At 40.2% G+C, this 26,716-nt stretch overlaps 1 protein-coding gene and 1 long non-coding RNA gene across 10 annotated transcripts in view; one reads left to right on the top strand and one right to left on the bottom strand.

Annotated features, from left to right (window-relative positions):
* Positions 1-16,161: 16,161 nt before the first annotated feature.
* LOC119151354 lies at positions 16,162-18,503 on the bottom strand. Its single transcript, XR_005105393.1, has 2 exons — positions 18,252-18,503; positions 16,162-16,264 (listed from the first exon to the last, which is right to left on the bottom strand). It is a non-coding gene; the product is annotated as an uncharacterized LOC119151354 (long non-coding RNA).
* Positions 18,504-19,354: 851 nt separating this feature from the next.
* Positions 19,355-26,716, top strand: part of WDR20 (WD repeat domain 20) — a 48,160-nt gene continuing 40,798 nt past the window's right edge. For 7 of the 9 annotated variants that reach the window (XR_005105548.1, XR_005105546.1, XR_005105547.1 and 4 more), the window contains exon 1: positions 19,356-19,657. Coding sequence is in view for 5 of the 9 variants with exons in the window: in XM_037396103.1 (XP_037252000.1) it covers positions 19,394-19,657 (264 nt within the window). In the remaining 4 variants the exon portion in view is untranslated. Of the gene's footprint in view, positions 19,658-26,716 lie in introns of all 9 variants that reach the window. The other 2 variants (XM_037396104.1, XM_037396099.1) reach the window with 1 other exon arrangement.

Here is a 26,716-nt window from a genome sequence, read left to right as displayed (position 1 = left end):
TCCTTTCTTGAGTATGACACTTTCTTTGCATAGTGACTATGATTTCAGTTGTCTGACAGCTGCTTTGGTTGTCTGCTTCCACAGAGCAGCTTAGTGGCTTTTGATCACTATTCTAATAAAGCGTGGCAGTTATACCCAAGCACAACGATGTAACTTTCATGTTTTTCTTAGATAAAAATAGTCCTAGTATATACTATAAATTCTATAGGACATGCATTTCAGGCTGAAACCCTCGATTCCATTAACTGAAATGTTTTCTAACATTTGAGTCAAAATAACTTCTGTATTTTAAAGAACTGCTAATCTATTACAATATATGGAAATCGGTCCAAGCATTTTTTTCTGTAACATCCTACTAAAATTATTCATATCCTCTCCTTTTGAGATTTCCAGAATTTTAAGAGTGCCACTTGTATTGAAATACTCAAGAAGTTGTTTTTAAAAAATCTTTTCCTTTGTAATCTCTTGATTAATATGGATTCAGTCATTCAGACTTAGGGACATATGTAACTTTAAGCATGTGAAGACCTATGGAAGGTTTTGCATATGTCTGCAGGTCGTGTAAGATCATGCATCTTTATACTGTCTAATGTAGCAGTCATATGATCCTGTTTCTCTTTTGTGATCGTGTTACTCAGCTTTGAAAAGCAGTCTTCAAAAGCAGACTGGTTTCTTTTGTCAAGATTATTTGACAAGTGCACTAGGAGAAAGTGTTCTCATACCAAACCATCTGAAGTTTTCCCAGCTCTGCTTAACCCAAGTTCCTGTGTGCTTGGGTGAAACATGCTTCATGACTTCTGAATAATTGATACTCTTTTTGTTCTGTTCTGCAGTGAGGGCTAATGAAGATAGGCACTGTGTTCCTATGGTTACTCTATTTTAGCTGATCCCAGTTTTGTGTTGCTTCAGTTTTAGGCTAAAAAGACTGCTTCCAGATGTGGTTTCTGTCAGAGCTAATAGTGGGGACAAATCTGAGCAAAACAGTTCCCTTTTTCAACCAAGAGTTTAACATACTTTCATGTTTTATCAGATAGTTCTATTAATGGGGGAAATGCTGAAACCTGATATTTCCAAGTCCCACATTTGCACACACTCATTCTCGCCCGTATCTCCTAGAAGTCCCTGACCGGTCTTCTCATTGTCCCAAGCCCATGTGTCCTGCATCTGCCGTCCTTTAATGCTCTGCCTGGGCGAGTAGCAGCATGTACTACACCTGTACTCAGGGAAGAGCTTGCCATTACCTCCTAGCTGCTAGGCCAGCCAGACGGGGAGGATAAAGCTGGATTCTCCCTGCCTCTTCCTTCAAAAGAGGCAACAAAAGCACATTTCTCTGCCTCCCACCCATGGGTTTTTGCAGACCTTATTATCTCTGTGATCTCTGTTCTTTTGTTACCTTTGATTGAATTGGTTAAATAGTCAAAATTATTAAGGGAGGGACTGATGGACAACAACCGTGTTATTGCTTGTGCTTCATTTCCTTAGGAAACTAGACTAAAAACAGTCTTTCATCTTGTAGGCAATGTCTGAGGGATGGCTACATGGGATTTCATTTTTTCTGATTATACAGTATTAAAGTAAATAACATGGGGCAACTGTGGTTATTCAGTAAGATTTACTACTTCAAACATTACTGTAAATGCAAAGGTAAAAAACCCCAACAACCACAATACTCAACTCTAATTCAAAATTCAAAACCCAGTGTCCTGGTTTTGGCTGGGATAATAGTTATTTTTATTTCTCAGTAGCTGGTACAAGGCTGTGTTTTGAATTTGGTATGAGAACAATGTTGATAACACACTGATGTTTTTAGTTGTTGCTAAGTCATGTTTATACTGAGTCAAGGACTATTTGGTTTCTTAGCCCCTGCCAGCGAGAGGGCTGAAGGGGCACAAGAAACTGGGGGTCGGGGACTGGCTGGGCATCAGTCAGCAGGGGGTGAGCACTGTGCATCACTTGTTTTTTCCCTTTCCTTTGGATTTTATTCCTCTCCCCTTCTCTTTCCTTTTCATTATTGTTTATTTTATTTCAATGATTGAATTGTTTTTAACTCATCCCTCGAGTCTTACCTTTTTCCCCGATTCTCCTCCCCGACCTGCTGCAGGGCAGGCTGGGGAGTGAGCGAGTGGCTGCGTGGCGCTTAGTTGCCAACTGGGGTTAAATCACAACACCCAGGCAGGCAGTCGATTTCTCGTCAGAATCTGAGCAACTTTTGCTTTCAGGAAATTCAGATTTTAATCGAATGTTGAAGAACCTGGTCTTTAACCAGAAACTGTTCCATACCAACAACACGTGCTAGGAAGCTACATACATTGCTGCACTTAACTGCATGGGCCTCAGTCTTGCATTTGTTGATTTCCTAAGGATTAGTCCCATACTTGTTCCTCATATACATTTGCATCATAATAGTCTTTAATTACACAATTTCATAGAACTCCTTGCTGTATGAAAGTTACAAAATTAAAAAATAACAAAGTAAAAGTTGGCTGGAAGAAAGTTATTTCATGTTCAAAGCATTGAAATAACATCCAGGAAAACTGGGTTTTATTCTCATTTCCAAAAAAGGCTGCTTCTGTAGTGCTGAATAAGGCTTTTCTTTATTTTTATAAGCCACAAAGAAATGAAATGACATTTGCATAGAGAATTCTAGATCCAGCATTTAAATAACTTTTGAGTGCTTGGTGTTGTAGCCTTAATGCTTTTACAACATTGCTTTCAAATTAATTCTGTTTGAGTTCTGACACAGTTTTGTCATGTTGTTATCTCAGTGCTTCAGGGTTTACTTGAGGGAAGCAAACAGCAGCAAGTGAAATTACCTAAACAGTTGATTTCAGATGACTAACATAAGTAGAAAGATGTGGTGGTATGTGTCTAGTTTTCTTTAACACATGGAATTATGCATGCAAAATCTGTGATCATAGTGAAATGTAAAGCTGGCTAGCTTCATGCTTTCTTAAAACTGTTCCTCAGGCTGTCTTGTTGCCTACTTTCTCATGTCTTACTGGAAGACAAAGCGATCATAAGATTCATAAGATCTTTAGGTCACAAAAAAAGTGATTCATACTAGAAATAGGATCGATAGACACTTAGAAGGAGTATTTTTGCAGTGAAAAGGTACTTCAGAGGCAGAGAAACTAATCTCCTAAAATGTAGTTTTACTTTTGAACTGTAGGTGACAGCAATAATTGTATGGACCATGGGCAGCATGTCTGCATTTTTTGTAAAAGTGTATGGTTCTTGAAGTATGTGTAAGGGAGTCTGGTAACTGCCAGTCATCTCTCTCAAAAGGAATTCTCAAGGGACTTAAATCATTGAACAAGATTATATTTGTTACAGCAAAACTCAACAATTCCAGTACTAACAAATGTCAGTTATAATTTATAATAAAAGCTCAGCTGCATGGAAAGGCTGAGAGAATGAGCACGGAAAGGCTTGGATTCATGGAGTGTTAGCAAGGCCCCAGAATAATTTTTAATCTTATCATAAATTACTTTATATGCTGTTTATTACAATGTTAATGGATTCAGTTAAGTTTGTAACTACAATTTGGTATTTTAAATTGGTCCTCATCTTATATTCCCTTGTGACTGCTACAAGGGATACTGTCTTTATAGTTTTATACTTTATATCTTGATTTACTCTTTCCCAGAATAAATGCATAATTATGCACTTCTTAGCTGAAATTATATGTACAATGCAAGAATTATATCTATGCAAACTTAGTGACACAGGACACTTCACCTTCCACAGAGTTACTAGTATCTGGTTCTGCTGTTTGCTTTGAGAGCATTTGTCCTGATTTCAGCTGGGATAGAGTTAGTTTTCTTCTTAGCAGGTAGTGCAGTGCTGTTGTTTTAGATTTGGTGTAAAAACGATGTTGATGGCACACTGATGTTTTTGGTTGTTGCTGAGTAGTGTTTGTACTGGGTCAGGGACTTTTTGGTTTCTCAGGCCTTGCCAGCAGGAGGGCTGGAAGGACACGGTAGACTGGGGGGGACACAGCCAGGACAGCTGACCCAAACCAGCCAAAGGGATATTCCATACCATGGGACGACATGCTGAGTATATAAACTGGGGGGGTTGGCTGGGACCAGCTGATCATTGCTCAGGGACTGGCTGGGCATCAGTCGGTTGGTGGTGAGCAGTTGTATTGTGTGTCACTAGTTTTCTTTTCTCCCTTTCTTTTGGATTTCATTTCTCTCCCCCCTCCTTTTCATTATAACTGTTATTGTTATCATTACTGTTGTTCTTTTGTTTTAATTTTATTTCAATTATTGAATTGTTCTTATCTCAAACCTTGAGTTTTACATTCCTTTCTGATTCTCCTCCCCATCTCTGGGTGGGAGGGGAGTGAGTGAGCAGCTACGTGGTAGTTGCCACCCCAGCAGTTACTGGTTGGGGTTAAACCATGATAGCATTGCAAGAGGACGGCAGTACCTGTTTGCTGAAATGTGTGCTGTCTTTGTCTAGCACGGGTCCAAAAAAATGGTACACACAGTTATTTGGTTTGGAGAATGACAGTAGAATGTCATGCCCAGCAGAAGCCCCTTAAATCAGGAATAGTTACATAAAAACGTTAGCTTTGGAGGAACAATAATAGGTATGGTGGCAGCTGTAACTTTTATTATCCATAGGTAAGAGCTTTTTTCCATTCATAGGCATAAGTTTCAATAGATCCTAATTCAGAAGGAGAAGAAAACTGGAGAAAAAGCTTTTCCAGAGAGCAGGAGTTTCAACTAAAAAGTTCCCAGGCAAACAAAATCCTAGACTATAAAAAATATAGTAATGGTAAAGTTGCATCACTAGAAAAATAACTTAATAGAGCCTCAGCATCAACGAGTGTGGAAATAAACCTAGTAGTTTTTTCCTTGTACATGTTCAAGTTCTAAGAATTGGATTCAGTATAACAGTGAAGGTTGCGAGTTTAGTACACGTAACGGCTAAATGCTGTTGTGTATTTACTAGCAGGTATGGGTATGTGTACAGCATCTACAAACCTTCTTTTGTGTGCATGTTAGCTTTGGTGACAAAACAATCCTTCAAGCCATCTCCAAAACAGTAGAACTGAAGATTCCTAAATTAAATGTAAATTAATTAAAACTAGGAAGCTATATACTATTGGAAATTATGTCACAAAGCATGTATTCTATACTTCACTAACATTCTTGATGCAATATTATTTATTTTTCAAATTACTGAACACAGATGCTGCTTTAGAGTTGAGTTCAATAATTAGGACATAACAGAAAAGTTGATAGAGGTAATACATTTTGGATTAATTTTAAATAGACACATGAAATATAAGTTCTAGTCTTGGATTTTAAGTAGGTAAGCAGATACTGAGGGAAGTAGTTCCTGCAGTCATCTGTACTGGAAAGATCACATATTTTTGGATAAAGACAATTTTATATAGATAAGATATTACTTTATATAAAGATGACATCTTTGGGATCAAATTGTTCTTGTGCCTTCAGAAAAAGTAAGAAGAGAAATTGTTGGAAAGGCCTTCATACTTCAGGGACATTTCCAAAGCATCTACTTCTTAATAAGCACAGTTTCTAGAGGCAAAGAAAAAACCTTCAAAGAAAGGTTTGCCTTAGAAATCAGAGGATTTAGGGAAAGAGTGAGAACAATCTGATGTGGAGATCACTTACACTTTCAGATTTAGTTGTGAATGGTATTGTAGTTGTTTAAAGAGTTGAGAAAGTAGGTTTACTAAGCTGGAATCAGGGTAAACTAGGTTAAAAAAATCAATCACATTTTTATTCAGGATACTGAGCACGCAATAACCTCAACCATCCCACTTCTAAGAGGGCACAGAAATGGGAGGAATTGAAGAATCTTTCATAGCTTCTGCTTGAATTGGTGCAGAAAAGACTCTGATAAACAAGAAAACATTTGCAGTGAGGATTTTTAGTTAATTATTAAGCTTGAATTACAGCTCAGAACTAGCTCTGATTTACCTTGGAACTGAGCAGTAAAAAAGGAGCAGTGTGAGAAAGAGCTGTAAGAAGCCTTGGACGAGGGTTTCCCATCCTAGCTAAGCCTGGCCCCTTGGCCCTGATCCTTGCCGGAGCTGTGCTGTGGCTGTGCCGGAGTTCAGCCTTGTACTTTGCTGAGCCCAGCCTTGCCTCGCTGGCCTGACTCCTTGGCTTGTCCTTGGCCCTACCTCATTATTACAGATTTGTGTGGCAACCATTGAGCTTTTGGGTGAAACATCACAGGACCACTTCTCCCCTTCTTGTTCAGGCACTGTGGGCTTATTACCCTTGTCAGTATGCTCACTGCCCCCTGCCTGCCTTGGTTTTACCCTTGGCTCCCGGCTCACACTCCCTTGTGGAGCAACCTGCTGTTTTACACCCTGGTAGTCCACTCTGTCCTTGAAAGAGGTGTCCAGGTAGAACACCTCATATTCTGGAATATTGCTTACAAAACTGATGGTCAAGGAAAACTCTGAAGAATTTTATTGTTACACTTTTTCTGGTCGCCTTTGTAATTCTCTGCTGTAGTATCTGTGAAAAAAAAGTAATATTTCAAGTCAGCTATTCAGAAGTCAGTAGACACTGGACTATACTACTGTGGTGCAGTGCTCCCCCCGGCCCCCATCCTGCCCTGACAACGAACGACTGTGTTCAGCTCAAAGGGGAGGTGGGAGTTTGACTTGAGCAGCGTGTCTATCTCATGAAACAGATAATGGATGTGGTCTAACAAGCAAACCAACCGGGTGACACTCAGGGTGACGCAGGGGCCTCACAGCCTGGTGGTGCTTCAGGGAAGGCCAGGAAAACCCCCACAGATCTGTAACTATACATCTGCATCTGTACTGAATCCCCCTTGCTCCGCACTGATCCATCGGGCCAAACTGACCTTCCTGAATTGGCACCTTGTTAAGGGCTAACTGGCACACAATAATTGACTTAGTCCCACATCGCCACAAGTATAAAATCTGGCATTTTAGAATCTTTTTTTTTTTTCCCCTCTGAGGATGAGAACTCTAACTACAGGATGGGTTGACGGACCTGGACCTGTCTCCTCCCCAAGCAGGGATGCCTCTTTGGTAAGATGTGCTCCTCTGACTGTATCTGATGTTAGCCCAGGGCAATATTACTAACAAAAGTGCTGTGCTCTTAACTTGAGCTCAGTTTTTGCAGTAAGTATATTTATCAATGGCAATTCTAAACTTGTTATATCTGTAGCCTTAATAAATCATCTCATTTTTCAACTTTGTGAAACTGTTTCAGTGAAACAGGCAAATGTTGACTCTCGGTGAAAGTCCTTAAACTGGGCTCTGACAGGCAAACATTAACTCTGATGAGTGGCTGTACATATAATCCTTTAGACTTAAAGCCGTTGACCAAGTCTGAGACTAGGATTAGATCTAGCTGCACCTAGACACCTCTCTGAGAAGGAGTCTGGAGAGCAAAGGGATCCTTTGCAAACCTCATGACCCAGCTGGAGGGCTGTGTCCTCACTCCCACAGCCACTTGTGAGACTCTTAGCGCGACAGCTGAGTCTGCTACACGCCTGGAAGTTTCACATTTCATCATGAGGCATGTTTCAGCAAGGATTTTAGAAGTTGTAGGAATTTAAAAAATCTGCAAGTTCAGGTTCCACATTTTTCAGGAAGGTAGATTATTAGCATTTAAAATAGATGTCCATGAAGTTGATTCTTTCTAGCATTTCAAACACAGGATATAGTCTTTACTTCGGCACTCTGTACTTGTAAGAAAATGGCAAGAAATTAATTTAAATCTGTCCATATGTTCTGGGTAGACTCTTTAATACATGGCTGATAGACTTTTATTTTTATTTTATTTCATATTTCAGATGGTACTTTCATTTTATTAGAGAGATGCTGTTAAGGAAAAAAACAAGGTACTAAAATTATGGAGTACCTTCAGATAGTCAACAAATTAAGACTTTACAACTGTCTGTGATGAACACTCTTCTTAGGCACAGTTTAACATTATTTTCCTGCTGTGTCAGACAGATCAATAGATTTATTTCCTATGAAAAAACGGGAGAGCTCCAAATCCCAGCTTCCCCTCCTCAAACGAATGCTGAAAAAAAATAGTAGCAATAAGGTAATTCTGATTGAAGCTGACTTAGAGTAATCAAGAGCTGTACAAGTCCTTGATGAATTGTATACAAATCTGTGTGTAGGCTACAGTAACCAGGCATAGTGAATTAGAAGGAAAGTCGGTTTTCATCTCTTTCAAAGAGGTGCTTCCTCCCGTACTGAGGCAAATCTCCTGAAGTAACTTGGCTGTTTATACTGAAATCCTGCTTTGCAGTCAGCTGAGCTGAGGGTATTCTCAGCCAGCTAATATGGATGTCAGTATAATGCAGCTGCTCTACATTATGAAAGTAGGACAGACTAGAGTTACTAGAAGTCACCAGGTTGCTTCTTAATCAGTGATGCTGGTTAATACTTGCCAGGAGGTATTTCTTCTGCCTTTTTTCTCTTGTCATTGACAGAATGAAATAAGAGAGGAAAAACCCTCCAAACTGGCTCTTTCAGCTGGGTGGGAGTCACACTGACTCCCGTGATTGATAAACTTAAAACTGTGTCAGATGCTGACAGCCCAGCATTTCTGCATCTATTGCAGAATGTATTTTATATACATTTATATGCATATACAATATATATGCATTATAGATAATATGCATAAGTAATACACATTTATTTGGATTAGATATGTCTGGAATAGTGAAAGTACTTTTATTTTGTCAAATACTAGTTATTTTTTAAATGTCTAGTGTTTAAAAGTGGCAAGTTCACTCTAACCAGAAAAGATCTTTGTTATAAATAAAACTATAAAAACCTGATGACAGGACACATATTTTGTGTCTTGTTCTTGCTGTCTTTGCAGTAGAGCTACAAAGCTAAGTTGCAGGAAGGAGCAGTCAAGGATTGGGATAGTAAAAGAAGAGATTTTTCAGCTTTTCCTCCTCAGGGCATAGCTGCTCCTTCTAATGATTTATGTAAGATTGTGTTTCCTCAGACGATTTATTCAAAATCAAATATGTCTCTTACTTATAGTACTGTAGAACCGTTCCAAGTCTTTTTCATCTGACAGAAACACAGTTCTGAACTTACACCAATATAACTATGATGACTTGGCTTTCTTCTCTTTAGTTGTCTGAGACAGAAAATTATAGTGAGCCATTCTTTTTTCTACGAACCTCTGCATTCACATTTCTGTTATATTTAATTTGTGTGTTATTTCCATCTCGATTGACTTCCCTGCATGTCACTGCTGTTTTAAGAGTAAATGTCATTACAGGTCATACGAGAAGTATTTCCAACTCAGCTTTGCAGTTCTGTAGAATTCATTCATGAGATAATACTGATACACCTGGCATTCAAAGGTCCTTTCTAAATTGCCCTCTGCTCATCTGTTCTCAGTTTTGGAACTAGAGCCATAATAATTCTGGCTTAAAAGCCAGAATTACTAATTAGTCAGTGCCAACCAGACCTCTTTCAGAAGCATATCTAAATACGTCAGGAGATTTCTCTGGCCCCAAATGTACAACTTCAGGATATATCAGTATAAAATACACATTCATTTTATTGTCTTGCCTGCATAATTAGTATCTTTAGCTACAAACACATATTTTCATTGTCAAGTAGTCTAGATTTTAACAAAAGCATGAACTGTGTCTTACTGTATTCGCTAACATAAACGTTAGCTTTGTAAGACATCCTCTGGATGGGTCAATGAGAAGCTCAGCATCTAGATTTGACTGATATGTCATATAACTCGACCTTAAACAGATCACTAGGAAAACAAACAGAGAAATTGTCCCACAACATCATGTACAGTCCTTCTTGTAAATGTTAATGCTAGCAGTACAAACCAGCTAGTTAATGTTGTACTAGTAGCATCTGGCAATGATTCAAGGACATTAGGTATGCAACTAGTGTTTCAAACATGTACTATTAGCATCTCAAACAAGGCATTTAAAAGAGTATAATTGGATAGCTGATGAATTGAGAATGCTTCTTCACAATTTCTTTGATTTGCCTTTCTTCCAAATACTTTCTTTGTTCTTCCTTCAGATTTAGGATAATCTTTGTTCTACTGTCATGGGATTTCCCTTGAATGAAATCTGAGAGTTTTAGTGGCAGCACAAATGGCCAAATAGCAATCTTTTCCTGAAATTAAGAGTTAATATAATTGTAATAAGAAATTGTTAATCATCACTGATTAGCTGATAACAAGGAACTGTTGTTTTATACCTATTCTGTGCTCCAACAAATGTGAAAACTATAGCAACTGTACCATTTCGATGTCTATTTTCCCCAACGTTCAAAACCCTCATGAAGCATAGCAGTACACAGCAACATATGAACTGCCAAAGGGAGTTCATAGTGCAGAAATTCATGGCTTGACCTTTTTCTTTAAATGTTACACATACTAAAAATTAAATTCAGCAGTGATGCTGCATTGTGTGACTTCATCTTCATTCTCTTGCTATACAAAGTTCAGTCAATGGTTATTACGCAGCCAGGGCAAATTTGCTGGTAAAGTTAGAGACACCATTATAGCAGATTGTGCACCTGTTCTGCAGTGTGTTCACTTGACATTAGCCAACCACAAGGCAGAGAACAGAAAATTCTGTTGATGAACATTTATCATTATCAACGACAGCAAGAGAGCCTTGAATTGATGGTGACATACATACTGCCTGTCTCTTTGCTTTATGAGCATGGTCCCATTTGCAATCAGGTAGGCAGAGAAGAAGCTGACCCCAAACTGGAGACACCAGCGCAAGCAATATTTCTATAGAAGCTCCACTGCTGGACCTCACAGTAGGAACAGGGTCAGTTTTGGTCATCTTGTGCCTGAATCCATGATGGTCAGAGTGCAATTATGCTTGTCGGGTCAGTTATTCCCAGGATCTAGCTTGTTTTGATCAGTCATGGCCTCCAGTCTGATTTTGTCCAGAGACCACAACAGAAGGCTTGAGCATTCCCAGGATATACTTAAGAATTTAGGCAGTGTTTTACTGGCTGCGTCTAACAGCTAGATTACTTGCAACCGATGAAGTGCAAACCCTCAGAAAGGTTTTTGAGCTGGAATAGCAAGTGTTGATGAGCAACTATTTCAGCCTGGAAGGAAGGCGTCTTCTCTTCATCCATGGGCTGATCTTCAGTTTGCACAGATTTGGTGTTAATAAGGATAAATAGATCTGAAACCCTACTGCATGTATATTTACGCGTACACACACACACATGACTGGGGCATACGGCTTTTTAAACTGAGTGAAAAAATACAAATAATTTTGGATATATGTCTTGAGAGCAAAGGACAGAAAAATAAAATTATTGTCTCAGGTGTAGCATTAATACTCCAGTATATATTTTGGATTTTTACTTCTTTCTGATTTCTAATATCTTGCTTAAGATGAAGATCGCGTAGGATGAATAATGGTTTGATAAAGAGGAAATTAGTAGGCTTTTTAATGTACTCATGTTAGATTGCATTACAAAGCAAGGAAAGTCATCACAAGATTTGATTTATTATCACTAATTAATTTCCCATTTATATTCTGGAATATCCCATTGAATTTTGCAGTTAATGACAAAATAACAAAGACTGGAGATTCTCACCCTCCTTTAACTGCAACAGCTACCTGCATAGGAACACTCTGAGGTAATTATTTAATTTTAAGAATAAGCTTGACATTTCTCTGGGAGGGTGAGAGATACTAGCTTAGTTGGTATAATGATGAGACTGATATGGACTTGCACATACTCCATTCAAGTCAGAATAATCTTGCAAGAAAACACATTTTATAGAAGGGACATGTTGTAGTGTAAAGTCCCTCCTTCTGTTGATTATTTAATAGTAAACCAAATCTGAAACCACCTGAAGATATAGAGTGCCTATTTAAGCTATGCTCTTATTTAAGTTATGCTTAAACAGCCCCCTTTATTCGCCTGTTTTGACTATGACAAGACTACAAGAGCCTTGTCTCTTGCTATGAGCTGTTTTTATTTTGCCCACAGTTCTCTCCTGTCACAGCTGTGGGAGGCAGAGAAGACAAGAAACAGAATAAATTATAATTCAACTAGAAAGATTATGACAAGATTATGTTGGAATTTCCCAATGGGAAGGGATGGCAAGAAACACGCTGTAGCCACATTTCAGCTTACCTTAGAGCAACTAATCTTCATAAGCCAAGTCTGGCAGTAAAAGAATCAGTCATCACTCATCTTTCTGCAGAATTTACTCTATGTAGGTAACCTTCAAACACACTTCTTAAAAAAATCAGCCCATCACTTGGTTTAGACATGCAGCAGGAGAAGAAGAATAGAGAGAAACTGAACAAGATTCCTTAGGCAAACAGCAAGTCAAGACAGGTGCTGAGAGTGCATTATTCTGACCTAGCGTGTATCAAAGGCTGTCTGGGTTTGCTAACCCATATATTAGAGGCAAGCAGCCTCCTCCTTTGTTGTTTAGAAACTATGATCCTGATCCTGCACTTTGAAAGAGCTTTTATCATAATTTGTTCTTACAGAAGGCAAGTAAAATGCTACCTACTCAAAACAGTGTTGACATATTGATATTGCACAAATATAAATCCTAATGTTAAGTGTAAACATACAGAATCACAGAGTGAGGTTGGAAGGAACCTCTGGAGGTCATCTCATCCAACCCTCTACTCAAGCAGGGCCACCTCGAGTTGTCCGTGGCTATGTCCACTAACAGCTGCTCTGAAATGAACTTACTGATGGGTGACACCCCTTGCAATTACACAAAGTGGACCACATCCCTCTGTCAGAAAGAATCTTAAACTTTCTGCAGGAGCAGCTGATTCCGCCCCATCACACGTGGCCACAGCTCAAACAGCACTGAAGAACAGAAATGGAAGCTATCTCTATTTGTGAATGGAGGGGTGGCTAAAGGGCATTAATGGACTGTTCGTGTTTCTGAATGCAAATGGAGATAGTAGCACACTAATTTGTAAGATTAATCCATTAAATCAAACGAGAAGCTTAAGAAATATGTTAATAATATAGTAACAAGGATTCCTCCTTGTGCTCATGCTATTGCTACAGTGGGCAAAGGGAGGAGTGTGGGTCTCTGTATGCCCTACTACTCACCTAAGAGCTGGGACGTGAGAGTTCAGCGTGGTCTGTGTAGTTTGCAATGCTGTTAGAAATCACCAGATGGGGCTAATACAGCAAACATAAATACTGTCTATAGAAGTCATACTGAACAAATACGTGTAGATAGGTAGACAGAGCAATACATATTTGTATATTTGCCATAGGAGGCTTTTGGGTATTATTTATTTTAAATTAACCCCATCAGTGAGTCCCTTATTTATAATAGATACTTTGTTTCAGTGTCTATGAAATATGCTTTATATAAAACAATTTGGAGATGGTCATTCTGGCTGTGGAACTGAAATTATGACACTGATGGAGAATCTCCTCCTATGACTGGACCGAAAGCAAACAGCTGTTCTTCTTCTGAAGCTCTCTGCAACATGTTTGAGATAATACTGCCTCATGTGATGAGAAAGATGATGAGGGAATGTAGAATGTGCTAACAAATTTTCAGTCCCTCTTTGAGAAATAGACCAAAGCAACAGAGAAGGATCTCACCATTAGTTAGGTGGATGACCTGGGGGAGACTGAGGAACCTAGGATAAATTGAAGACATCCATGCACATAACTCTCTTAAGTGCAGAATGTTCAGAGACTCTTGATGCTTGTTACCCTTTAGAACTTACTCACTTCTTGTTTCAGGCTGGTAATGCTTCCCTTTCCTTGGCTGTGAAAGTCTGTTCTTTCCAAGGACACCTTTCTGAGCTTTCCTTATTTCCTGTTCTGCTTAGGGAGTCTTAAATCACACAACGGCAGTGACTTTTCTTGCATGCATGGCTGTTAACTAACTGGTGCTCACACCAAATACAGGTTGCTTGGCTGACCTGCAACACCTACCAATAACCATGTATTATCATAACACAATAGCCACAAGCTTCGCAATGAAAACCAGCTGAACACAATACCTGATTCTGATGGAAGAGGAAATAATCTTGAAGCATTTAGGTACTGGATCTTTTGTTGCTTAAGTTGCAAACACAATAGTCTATTGCAGATTGCAGTTTAGGAGTATTCTTGGCCTTGATGGCACTACGGTCTCACACTGCAGCACTGATAAGCATCACTCTCTAGAAATTCCAGTTTTGTAAGAAACTCAGTCATTGCTGCTGGCCAACACTCAGACCTTACTTATTCACAGGTTTCTCTTTCCTCAGATGGATTAGAGCAGTACCTTATGTATGGATAAGATAACTTTGGTATTGAGGGAGTTTTGAGAAGTACATAATGCCATATAACATCTTAGAAACACAAGCTATTTGCAGGCATATCAAACCAATCTCTCTGGCTTTCCGTAGAATTTAAATTAAATTCATTATCTCAGTCTTATCTTCAGAGAACATAATTTCCAGGACAGCTATGGTTCCAAGATAAGGACTGTTGACAAGAACAGCATGTTTCACTCTGGAGGTAAGACAGTCTGTTCAGGAGACATCTTACAGAGAGCTGACTGCAAACAGCAAAATAAAGTCTTCCAAAGACACAACAAGGGTTCACTGTCATCCAATCCCAACTGCAAAGCAGATTTATTTTATCTTGCCTTCTTCAATCCAAATGTTTTTAAAAATATCCATTTATTTTTAAGTAATACCCCCCCAACTATGAAAACAAAGTGTTTTGCAATGATACAATAATTATTTACTTTAAAGAAAACAGGAGAGAATTTTAAAAACAGAGGTCGTTACAAATAGTTAACATGACATGGCCTTGGGAAAAGGAATAGACACCGTAAATATGTCAAGGTAAAAAATAACAAGATAAGCTCAAAGAGAACCAAATGGTTAATGAGACCAAACAGAAAATTACTTGAATTATGTCCTAATTAGCATGCTAGAAGATCCACCCTCAAGCAAAGAAAGCCCCCTACTAACAAAACCTCCTCCCCACAGAACACGCAAGGGGAAAAGGCAGAATGCTGTACCTTTAAATGGACACAAGGCTCTTAAGAGCCAGTGAGAATTAAGTGTGACTAAACCTAATTGTAAACAATTGTTCAAAGTGTATAAAATGTTTTACCATGCCTTAAGAGGTGCACTAGCTTTGTGGATTACCACCTAGCACCCAGCTCTGCACAGGCATGCAATAAACAAGTATCTCCATTCTGCATGGATGGACTTTTGCACACCGGGTGAAGAACCCAGTTTTGTGATAACAGTAGTACATATCACAATGCATTACCTCATGTATTTAGTGTTAAATGTATGTAGGGGTTAAGAAGAGATTCTTAATGCAAATAAGGAGCTATGAAGCTATGCCATGAAAATTACTTTCTCACGATGAAAGCAAGTTAGACATACTTAAAGTCCATGTAAGTAATTTGAAACATATTTCCAACACTGTAACTTTTGTTCTCCCCATAGTAAATGGAACTTGCATGCCATTCTCACCAGCATCAATCTTTTGACTAGTTCAGATGTGTTGCTTACATATCTCTTTATGTCTGTAAGTATTTCACACACATTCATCATTCATAATTTGTTAATATTTGACACACTGCAGAGCTTTTGACTCTTTGGACTTGTTAGCCAGTCACATGCTAAATGCCTAAATTGGTTTTGGCATCAGAAGTCCAAGCAAGACATGACAGACCTGCTATAGTTGGCAGACACTGCAGAGAGTCTCCTCATTCCTGCATCATAATCTGCAGGCAGTGCATGAGAATAGATACTATTTGCATGATGGAATATGGGTGTAGTCACCATCCTCCTTTTTTTTTTTTTTTTTAGGCTCAGAAAAGCTGGTGAAAACATCCCTAATATCAGTTGTTGCACTTTTCAGGAAGTAACAGATGGCATTCATATTCAAGCATAGAGAAGTTTTGTTGACAACTGTACTTGTATTGTGTAAGTTTGAAGGCTGCAGTTTCCTCATGGCCAGCAAAACACTATTAATACTACATCCTGAAAAGTTGCAGGTCCAATTTTTGCCCTGCATAAACCAGTCTCAAAGGACCCACACTATTTTATTAACGTTAGTGAATTTTGCTCGTGTCTGTTTTCCAATTTGCCAAAGGATTTGTGAGTTGTAAAGGCATGACACAGCAGTGATTCTGACTGAGTTCTATTTATTGATTGTGTGGTACATACAAAACAACACATCTAGGGGTGTCCTCATGGGATCATGTCAGAACTATCATCTTTGGCTCGCCTGAAACAGAAAAATTTACAAGTGGTAAAGAGAATTTTTTCCTAAGGCTCTGTAATCTCTTTTTTCCCCATTCTTTAACCAAGTGTTTGATGACTATTGTTGACGGGGCTGTACAATAGTGTTCTTGTGACTTGCAGCTGTGTTTTTCAAATGAATATTTGTCTTGGATTCTCTGTGGAATCTCCCAGCAGCTTTTATTGATGTTTCTTGGTAAATGTTAAACACTACATCAGTTCTTTGACTTTCTGCACCACCATGTACTACTGATAACCAGGTACTTGTTAACTTTGTTTATTCTTTGGATCACACTCATTCCATCAGTGACAGATGGTCTGCTGTGGCTTTAGTATGATTTGCATTCCATGCAAGCCCTCTACCAAAGTTGCCTGCTTTGTTCTTTGAAGTGTTGTCAGTGCGTAATGAATAAGACATACCGGCTATGCCTGCTTGGAGCAACAATGTTAAAAAAATCTTTTTTAAAAAATCCTTGGCTGTCTTGAATGTTATTAATTAGAGATCCTTGCATTTCCTGCTCTTCCTTTGGTGACTCAAAACATTCTGACCTTCTCTCTGAAAGTCCATTCATACAATTTCTGCATGAAAGAACCACTCTCAAGATGATTCTTAAAATAATTGCAGGTCTGCACACCTACTTTATGTACTTTAAAGAGGCCATCAATACCATCTGGCAGGGCTGGCTGATAAGCCGACACAATCTATTGGTCATTATCGATTGGCTTTATCTTAAGAATTTCAAGCAAGGCTTCAGTACCTGGCCTTTTGGAAGTTTGATTATATTTATTCAGATATTCCCTCAGATACATACTCTATTCTGCATTAATTAACCTGGAAATCTTTGGCCATTTCATGTCTGTCAGCTACCTCAGACTAATATTTTGATGGTCAACAGGAAACATAGTACTTAACTGTAGACTAAATCTCTTTGAACTAAATGGATTTGAAACTAAATCCCTTTAACGCCCTGGAGTCAGAGTGGACTTCTGTGGTTGAGCTGATGTAGTGGAAAGAAAGGGAGGTCCTTCTTCCCTCCAGCTCTGCTGTGCATTCCTGTCCCCTCTCTTACATAGTCAGTGTTTTTCGTTTAACTCTATTAATTTCACATTTGCAGGGAGTTTAATTCTCTATCCATTTATCTTTCGGAAATGGCTCATTGTGAGGTCAGATGAGCACTGCTGGTGGTGAAGGAAGGAGTAGCAACAGATGGTTCAGTGTCACAAAAGAAGAGAGCAGGACACCACCTTTGGTAGCAGCCACATTAGAGCAACTACAGCATGAAACTATACCTTGAATTTAATTGTTAATACAATATGATCTAATTCTGTGTTGCTTATCTTCCCTAGCTGCACATTTCCAACTCCTTCCGTATTTTGTCTCAAGCAATTCTGTGATGAGTTGGATCATCCTGGCTGCTGATCAATAGTTTACCCAAGAACCCATAATTTCTCTGTGTGTGTGTGTGTGAGTTTTCAAGTGGATCTGACTCACTCTTTTGTTGCATGATTTATAGAAGTGATGCAAAGGAGGTAATGGAAATAGGTACCTAAAGATAGAGAGGTCAAAGTCCTTTTTTACAGTTGGAGAACATCTTACATTAGCTTGAGTCAATCATGAGGCTGTAGTTAAGACAAAACTTACTAAGCTTAAACTGTTGCCAGAAGAAACAGTCCTGCCTCCCTGCTCAGTGAAAACACTCCTGTCCAACCCTATGCCACTTCCATCTGACACTGATCTGGTTCACCATGCAACATGGTTGCGTAGTTGCCAGACAATCAGAACAACAGAGTTATCCTGCAACCAGTTTTTCAGGCTAACATTTCAGGTCAACTCCCCAGCCTGGCTCTGCGTGCAGCTGGCAGTTTAGTCTGGTGCAGAGCTGGTGGTACCATCTCCTTCAGGGGGAGCATGGGCTTGATATGAGGCATCAAAAGCACAGCTGCAGACTTGTGTTTGCGCTTAACTGACTTACCCATGGGACACTCCCAGCTGGGTTTAGCAACCCCATCTGACCAGGCTTTCAGGAGCTGGCAGGTGTGCTGGCAATAACCTGTAGACAAAGCTGGCCAGAGCCAAGGCAAATGAGCCTAAGGACGTAGCCAGGGTCGTGGTGCCCACTTTGGCTGCCCCACGGTGGAGGCTCTCACCCGGGACTCATCACTGCTGCGAAATGATGCTGTCCCAGTGATACAAGAATTACTCACTTCAAAAAAAGAAGTATGTAAATATCTACAACGAAAAACAGAGGATGTTACAAATATTGAAACCAAACACATTTAAAATATACAAGTATTTTAAATAAAAAAATTAATACAAGTATTAAAAAACCATGGCCTTGGGAGAAGGAATGGACACCATAAATACACCAAGCTACAAAATGAGCTCAAGGAGAACCAAACAGTTAATGAGACCAAACAGAAAATTACTTGACCTGTGTGTGAACTATCTTAATCAGCATCCTAGATCCACCCCCGAGCAGGGAAAGCCCCCTCCCCACGGACGGCGCGGGGAAGGCGAACGCTGTGCCTTTACACGGAGCCCAGGCTCCGGAGCACCAGCGAGACTTAAGTGTGACTGAACCTAATTGTAAACGACTGTTCAAAGCGCGTAAGATGCTCCGCCGCGCGCGGAGGGCTGTGCTAGCTTTGCGGACTGCGCCCAGCGCCCCCCGCGCAGACGGGAGGGAACTGGCGCCTCGGCTCCGCGCGCCGCCCGGCCCCGCACCTCAGGCGGCCCCGCACGAAGGCGACGGGTCCCTGCGGGCCCGAAGACACCCTCCTCGCACCCACCAGCCGGAGCCCGACCCCTTCCCTCTACTCGGCCGCCACAGCGACCGCCGGCAGCGCCAACCGCCACGCTCACGCCGCCGCCATACCGAGGCCCCGCCCGCAGGCGGCCGCGGCCGCAGCCGCCGCCACTGCCCCGCCCCGCCCCGCCCCGCCAGGGCCACCCACGGGCCGCCCGCCCGGCGCATGCGCAGACGCGCAGTAAACAGGCGCCGCCGCTCCTCCCCCTTACGCCGTTTGCGTGGCCTCCTCCGCGCAGGGCCGTGCGAGCGCCGGCGGCGGCGGCGGCTGCGCAGTGGCGCTACATCCGGGCACTGGGGCAGGATGAATGCTCCTTTCCAAGATGGCGGCGGAGGGAGGAGGGAAGGAGATGAACGAGATTAAGACCCAGTTCACCACCCGGGAGGGGCTGTACAAGCTGCTGAGCCACTCGGAGTACAGCCGGCCTAACCGGGTGCCCTTCAACTCGCAGGGCTCTAACCCGGTCCGCGTTTCCTTCGTCAACGTCAACGACCAGAGCGGCAACGGGGACCGGCTCTGTTTCAATGTGGGCCGGGAGCTCTACTTCTACATCTACAAGGGGGTCCGCAAGGTACCGGCACTCGCTTGCTGGGCTGGGGGGGAGCGGCGGGGGCTCCGCGCCGCCCGCCCGCCCGCCCAGGGCCCGCCGGCCGCCCGCGGGGAGTGGGAGCCCCGCCGCGGGGGGCTGCGCCGTGGGCGGAGGGCAGGGGCCGGGCCGCCTCTCCTTCGCCGCCCCGCTGGCGGCCTTGGGGCGGCCGCGTCCGGGCTGCGGCCCGGCTGTGGCGGTGACTCCAGCCGCTCTCCCACTGGCCTGGCCTGTGGGGTAACGGTCAGGGGCGGGGGGGTGCGGGCCTGGGCCGCGGGACTGTGGGGGCACCGGCGCTGGCTCAGAGCTGGTGGGCCGCGTCAGATGCGGTGTCACAAGCGGTAGGTGTGTGCGTGGGGGGGCCCTTTGGAGGGATGCGGTTCTTGGGCCCTCCTTGGCATGCAGGAGTGCGGGCTGGCTTTCCACTGGCAAGGCAGCCCGGGGCCTCCTTCACCTGCTGCCTCGGGTCCAAGTTTACTGGGCGCTAACGCCTGTCGTGACTGTGGTAGTGTCAGATCCTTGCGTTCAGGATCTTTATAGCATTGACTGAATGCCTACAGTATTCGCTGTAATTTTAGGCCTCCGTCATGACTTTGAAGTGTGGACTGATTTTAGGATTGTTTCTAAATGGAGCAGTGTAATGAGCTGAGTTTTAAATGTCAGATAATTAACACAGAGAAAGTTGCTTTTACGGGAAAGAACCATTGATGCTGTTGAGACTCCTTACCCGTCATTATTTCTTGCAGGCATGCATTTGATCTGTCAGGTCACTACATTTATGAACAAACCCTTTCTGCTTGTTGTTTCTTAAGGTCTTTGGGTTTATGGTATTTAGAGAAGAAGAATTTGTCATGCCAAATAAATGTGTGTCACTTTCTAATATGTGTAAATATGTGTAAACACAAATATAATGATTGTCAGCTTTCTGTCTTATGTTTCAAAAAGTGGCTGTTCATTATCTTACATATCTGGGACTCAGCTGCTGTAATGTGAGTACTTCGAAATCTTCCTGCTTTTAGCCCACGATTCAGCATTACATGAAGACACAGAGAACTAAGTGATATATGCAGGGCTGTGCAGGAAGCTTGTAGATGAGCAAGGAATTATACCTGAATCTACTATGCCCTAAGCTAGTATCCATGTCATTCCTCCTCTGTATTGAATGTAAGCATCTACTGGAGAATGAAGCCTATGTGGTTGTCTGTTGGCTGTGACTTAACTTATCTGACATGTTCTATATGAGTATATGGAAAAGTGTGCATGTGGATTTTAGTTTCACCCCTTAATGAATTTAAAGTCTTGGACAATAGTTTCTTTAGGCATGCAATAAGTATGTTGTATCAAACAGTATTTGCTATTTATAAGTAGTTGCTGTCTTTGCTATTTACAAGGTATTATGGGTGGCAGTATCTCTGAAAATCTGTAGCTTAAATTACTACCATGTTTGGATTCTGATATCTTATGGGTTTTTTTCATATGAAGGAAGAGCAGAATTCCCTCACTTAGATTACAGAGCAGGCCTTTATGTAGTTTAGTAATGGTACGTGTGATTCTTGAAAGTTGTCTTAGTTATATCTTGCCACACTTCCGAAAAATAAAAAACCCTGAAGCCTGGGACTTCATTGAAAATAGAGAACTGAATATAACTTTGGGCTGAGTATTTAAACTTTTTTTAGAAGCTGTTGGTGTGATACACGCTAACAGAGAAAATTTTAGTTTGTCAGATTGTTAACTTGTGAGCTTTGATGTGTACCTGTTAAAGTGTTAAATACCTTTTTTTCTCTCCAAGTAGTGTAAAACACATGCATTGTTATAACAGAATTCATTTCAATAATGAATTTCGAAATTGAAATTTCAATAATGAAAAATGAATGAATGAGTTTTACGGTGTGAACAATTTAAAATAAACCATATATTCTATATGTATAATACATGAATGAAACGAACCTAGAAAAAGAGCCAAAATAGATTGAAATACACTTGAGGAAGGTGTTTTAAATAAGAACGGAGGAGTTTGTCTGTCTTAAACATGTAATACTTGCTTCTTTGTAATTTATTTTGAAACTGTTCAACTGGAAGTCATTGTTTTGTCTATGTACAAAGTTGATGTAAGAACAGGCTGACAGTCTTTCAACTGATCATTTGAGCTTTTCAGAATCAGAAGGTTTATCTTGTGGCTATCATTAAAGGGAGAGAGGTATTGTTACCTAAATTGGCACTATGTAATTCTGCCTTAAATTGGACAAGTTATCACACTCTGCATGCCTTCCTGTTCTTGGAGGCAGGAGGTGGAGAGGGGCTTCATCTGTTGAAGACCAACCTGTTTGTAATCCTCTGTATAATACAGATACCAATAGCTTCAGTTTTAACTGTTAGTTCATAATTATCTAAGCATCTCTTTAAAAATTTCCCCTAATTACTATGAGGCTGTAATTTTCATTTTGGCTAAGTTGTATTAAAATATTAGAATATGAGTTAAGTTTAGTGAAGCTGTGCTGTGTGTATTTATCAGGTAGGTATAATTTTCTATTTTTTAAGGTCTGCTTCTTTTCTTCCTAAGAAAATGCTATGTTTTTTACTAAAATGAGTGAAAGAGCCACAAGGACTTTAAGTAACAGTGCCTGTTAGATACTAAGGTAATTCTTGCATTGGCAGTCCATTGCAGATCAGTGCACATCATCTAAGAGTCACACTTCAGCCATGAATGACACTTAAGAATAAATGATGTGAAATTGACCCAAAGATACCACTGGAAAGGATATTTCTTGAAATCGGTGATGCTAAACTTTCTTCTATTAGTTTCCCTTAAATTCTGAATACATTGCATCTGCTACATCTAGTTTGCAAGTCATCTTTTTAAGTAGACTGCTAGTGTGTGTGTTCTATTTAGGATATTTAACCTATATAAAGAATAAATGATTTCCAGGGATGTTTCTTTAACCTTGATCCTTCTTCCAAGAAACTTGGTTGAAAAGTTACATACAGTGTCCATGACAGCAGTGTTGAGATTGGACTGTTATAGACAATGATAATAGTTTGGTCAAGATAAGAGGTTTGGAGAGCATTTCAGGCTGTCTTTAGAGACTTTCTGAAGCAAAAAGGTATTTTCTCCCAACTTAGTTCTTTGCCCCTTTAAAAAGGGAGCTGAGTTTTTACTGTTTCATGTTTCAGTGTTACCACTAAACTTCATCATTACCGTTAAACTTGTTACTGTATTTCCATGTTTTCTATGTCATAGAAAGCATATCAATTAGCAGCTAGTGCATTGTTGTTTTTATATTACACAGTTCTCTCTGTGTTAATAAGGCAAAGCAGGTTTCCAGAAAACTGCTGCCTTCTGGTTTGGATCCACTGAAAAAAGAAATAAACCTGTAGTTTATTAAGGAGAAATTAGTCTGATGAAATGAGATGTGCTTGCTTTACTTAGGTAAATATATGATTATTCTCAACTGCACTGACTGTCAATGGGCTTTCCCTTTCAGTCCTCCTTAACTTTGGCTTTATCGTTAGATGTGTACAGTGATCCCTTGTTAAACAGAAGAGGTAAATTTTCACAAACTGAACCGATTTAGTAACAGGTGAAGATGATGGTCTAGCAGTACATCATCATCTTGGCAGTGTGCTCCTATCTCCTTGCTGTCTTTGGCAGTGCTCAACCTCTGGTTGAACTAGTTCGGCTTGCTAAACCAGCAGTGAAGTACTTGCTGTTTTTCTGGGCAGATTTTCTCTTTGGTGAGCTCAACTGTCTCATCTTGGGGTCAGATATTAGCAGGTACAGTGGGAGCAAAGAAAGGGTTGAGGGGAAGAACAAAGCTACCCCCTTCAATGGCCTGCACTGTCAGATTGGATCCACTGCTTTATAAGGTGTCTTCTGAATAAAGCCTTTACTTCAGCCGGAAGTCAGATTGAGTGATCTGTTCTTGGCGAATTATTGACTTAATTTTGATTAAGAGAGTTATAGGTGTTAAAGGAAGTATTTTCTATTATTTGAGGCATTTGCTTCTTCATGGATTAGGGTTATAAAACGGTAATTCAAAAATTACTGCTCAGACTGTGAGGCATTGATGCTTTGATTGGGTTGCTTTTTCCTGCAGCCCCAAATCATGAGTGAGGGCGGTTACTTGCTTCTTGCTTATGAAACAGTTTTGGGGTGCTTCAGTATGATTTGTGGCTAGCTTTGCAAAATGATTTATTAGTTGATAATGGAAAAGTCTCCTGGAAAAGGAGAATACTATCTCATCTTCCTTGCTTTAGGAGTGACTGACAAAACAAGGCTTTCTAAAGTTCTGCTGACATTAACTATCAAATCTGTTTCCCTTTCTACAAGGAAGCAAGTGCATTTTCCTTTAAGGTATTGTGTGTATGATAATTAATGTGGTGTTCTGTGTATATTTTGAAGGTTTCTGGGCAAGTTAGTCTCCAACTGTCACTGCAATATAGTCATATACAAGTACCTATTAGCAATAGTGTTGCACGGTGCACAGTCTTAGTTTTTGTGTAACATATTGGGAGGTTACAGGATTTTAATGTGTAGTTTAGCTTATTACATTATGTTGAACTTCTTGTATTTAAATTCTGACTACCTACTCTCTTTGTTAACGTGTGGTAGACTTTCCTAACATTGGTTGTTTCATTTTTTGGAACTTCTTCCTCACAACAAGAGGCTTTGTCTATAATTGTGCTTTTTTTCCTGCAGCTACCTAAAGCAGCAGTCTGTCAATAACTACAGAATATTATAGTATGCTGTTACGGTGCTGGAGTAGAAGGATATCTAGGTGATAAGCTCAGGTTGGTGGAGGCATAGAGGGCAGAATCTGTTGACTGTCTTTTTAACCTTATGTTGAGCAAGTGGCTTAAAGTAATTAATTATATTTGTACTAAGCTGAAAGCAAACTCGTATCTGAGCTTCTGGCAATTACTGGTTATCAGTAAAAATACTGATGATGTGTAAGAGTCCTTCCTTTGTAATTCTCTAAACTACTTTTTTTTACGTCTGGCTTGATACTGGAGTCCTTGTTGTCCAGTTGAGAAGTGTTATGCTTGCTGGTGACTTTCATTCTATAGACTGTTGTCACAATGACAGAATGATGATGGGTGGTATTTGTCGCTGTGCTTAATATATTGCTCTGGGAGGAGTAGTGCAAGACAGTTCTGGGTTGGAAGCTGGAATCTGTGGAGAAAACCAGGAGGCTTTCTGAAGATGTGGTGGGAAGGTGAGTTTGTATTACTGCATATTTAGAGATCACGAAGATGTGTCAGGCCTCCAAAAAAGATGTTTTAATAGCATATATGAGCTATAAAAATGCTGATATTTGTAAGGGTCTTTGAAGATAGATTTGTTCTGAAGCAGAGGGAAGTATATCTGCATCTTGTGACCAACTTGAACTAACAAGAATTCCACAGCCTCCCTAAATAACCTGTTTTGGTGCTTAGTTTTCTTTCTCCCTTCCAATATCTAACTAAACTTCTTGTTCAAGGAAATAAAAATGAGGCTGAATGCTTTTATCTGCTGTAGACATAAAGAAGTTGACTATTGCCTTTGGCTTTTATGTATTTGAAAACTTGTTAATTTGTCCTCTCATTTTTCCTAAGATAAATAGATCTGGTTCTTTTAACCTTTATTCTCAAATCATGAGTTCTAAATGTTTGATTGCTCTTCTCTGTATTGCCTTCTGTTAGCTTGCACTTGTGATGCTAAACCAGATACAGTACTTCCACTGTGACTTCAGTGCGGAGCAAGGAAGAATTATGGCCTACTCTGTCTGTCTTCTAATATTCTGGCTAATGTATTGAATAGTGTTGACCTCTTTAAATCCTGCTCATAGTGTTGGCTCGCTTGGATTGTTTCTGATCATATTGTTGCTTTTCCTCTGTGTTTATCCATGCTTGGATTTTGTTGTTGCTGTAGTTTATAACTGCCACTTTAATTTTCATTGAATTTTGTTCTATTAAGTTTATTAGAAAGTGTTTCTATTTCCAGTTTTGTGCAGCATACTGCAACAAATCCTTCCGGTCTTGATGCCATTCACAAGTTTGATGTCTACTCTCATCCATTACTGGAAGTATGTCATGGAACTTAAAAACTTACGTTGCGTTTGCTGCTGACATTTTTCTCTAGTCTGGTTATTTTTTCAGAAGACAATTAGGTTTGTTTGGTGCTTGCTTTTGGCAGGTTTACGTTGTGTGCTTTTACACCTTTGTCTGGGTGCTTACAGTCTGATTTGTTTCAGTGATTTTGATACCAAGAAAAGGTTTACTACTACAACTGTCAAATTCTACTACAAAATGTTGCTGCATTTAAATACATATTTAAATCAGAATCAAACATCACTCTTATTGTTAAAGAGTTGACGGGTAAAGGTGGCTAATGGAAGTACCGCAGTAAAGACAGTAGAACTTTTCTTAAAGGTATCTGATGCCATCCTGCAGCTGGGAAGATAAACTTTTTCTGTGCTGGAGGAATTTGCGTAGTCCATTTTCTCAGGTGTGATGGATGTGATGCTCTGCAGTTTGTCCCTATGTAGATTTTTTTTTTTTTTTTTTTTTAGAAATCCCTTAATTTCTTGCTGAGTTTTTTATCTTCTCTGTCTTGTAAATAATGGTTTTTATGTTGGTATTGGATTTGCCAGTCCCGTGGAGTTATTCTTGCTAGATCAGTAGTACTTTGTCTTTTGATCGGTGGTTGTGAAGGTATTTGGAAGTCTCTTGGAAATTTGTTTCAGGTGTTTAATGGATGGATATACTTACCCCTTGAGTTTTATGTTGTAGATAGATGTTTTCTTCCTTAACTCTAGCTGGGCTGTACTAAGGTCTGACAAGACACCTTACAAAATGTTTCTGTGGAGTCTTCTGAAGCGTGGGGGTTTCTGTAACCCCTTTCTTTCAGTGACACTTCTGAAGGAAATAGTGAAGACCTAATGTAGATTACAGGAGTATGGGTAGATTTAAGTGTTTAACTTTGAGGCTTATGTAGAGTTACTAGAACTGGTTTGCGTAAGAGCTGCTTTAAAGACTAAAAGGCTGCTTTAAAATGACACTGTTAAC

Source organism: Falco rusticolus, chromosome 7, assembly GCF_015220075.1.
Source record: "Falco rusticolus isolate bFalRus1 chromosome 7, bFalRus1.pri, whole genome shotgun sequence".
NCBI lineage: Eukaryota > Metazoa > Chordata > Aves > Falconiformes > Falconidae > Falco > Falco rusticolus.
The sequence above is the reverse complement of the archived record's forward strand: the minus strand, read 5'-3'. Positions and strand labels throughout refer to the sequence as shown.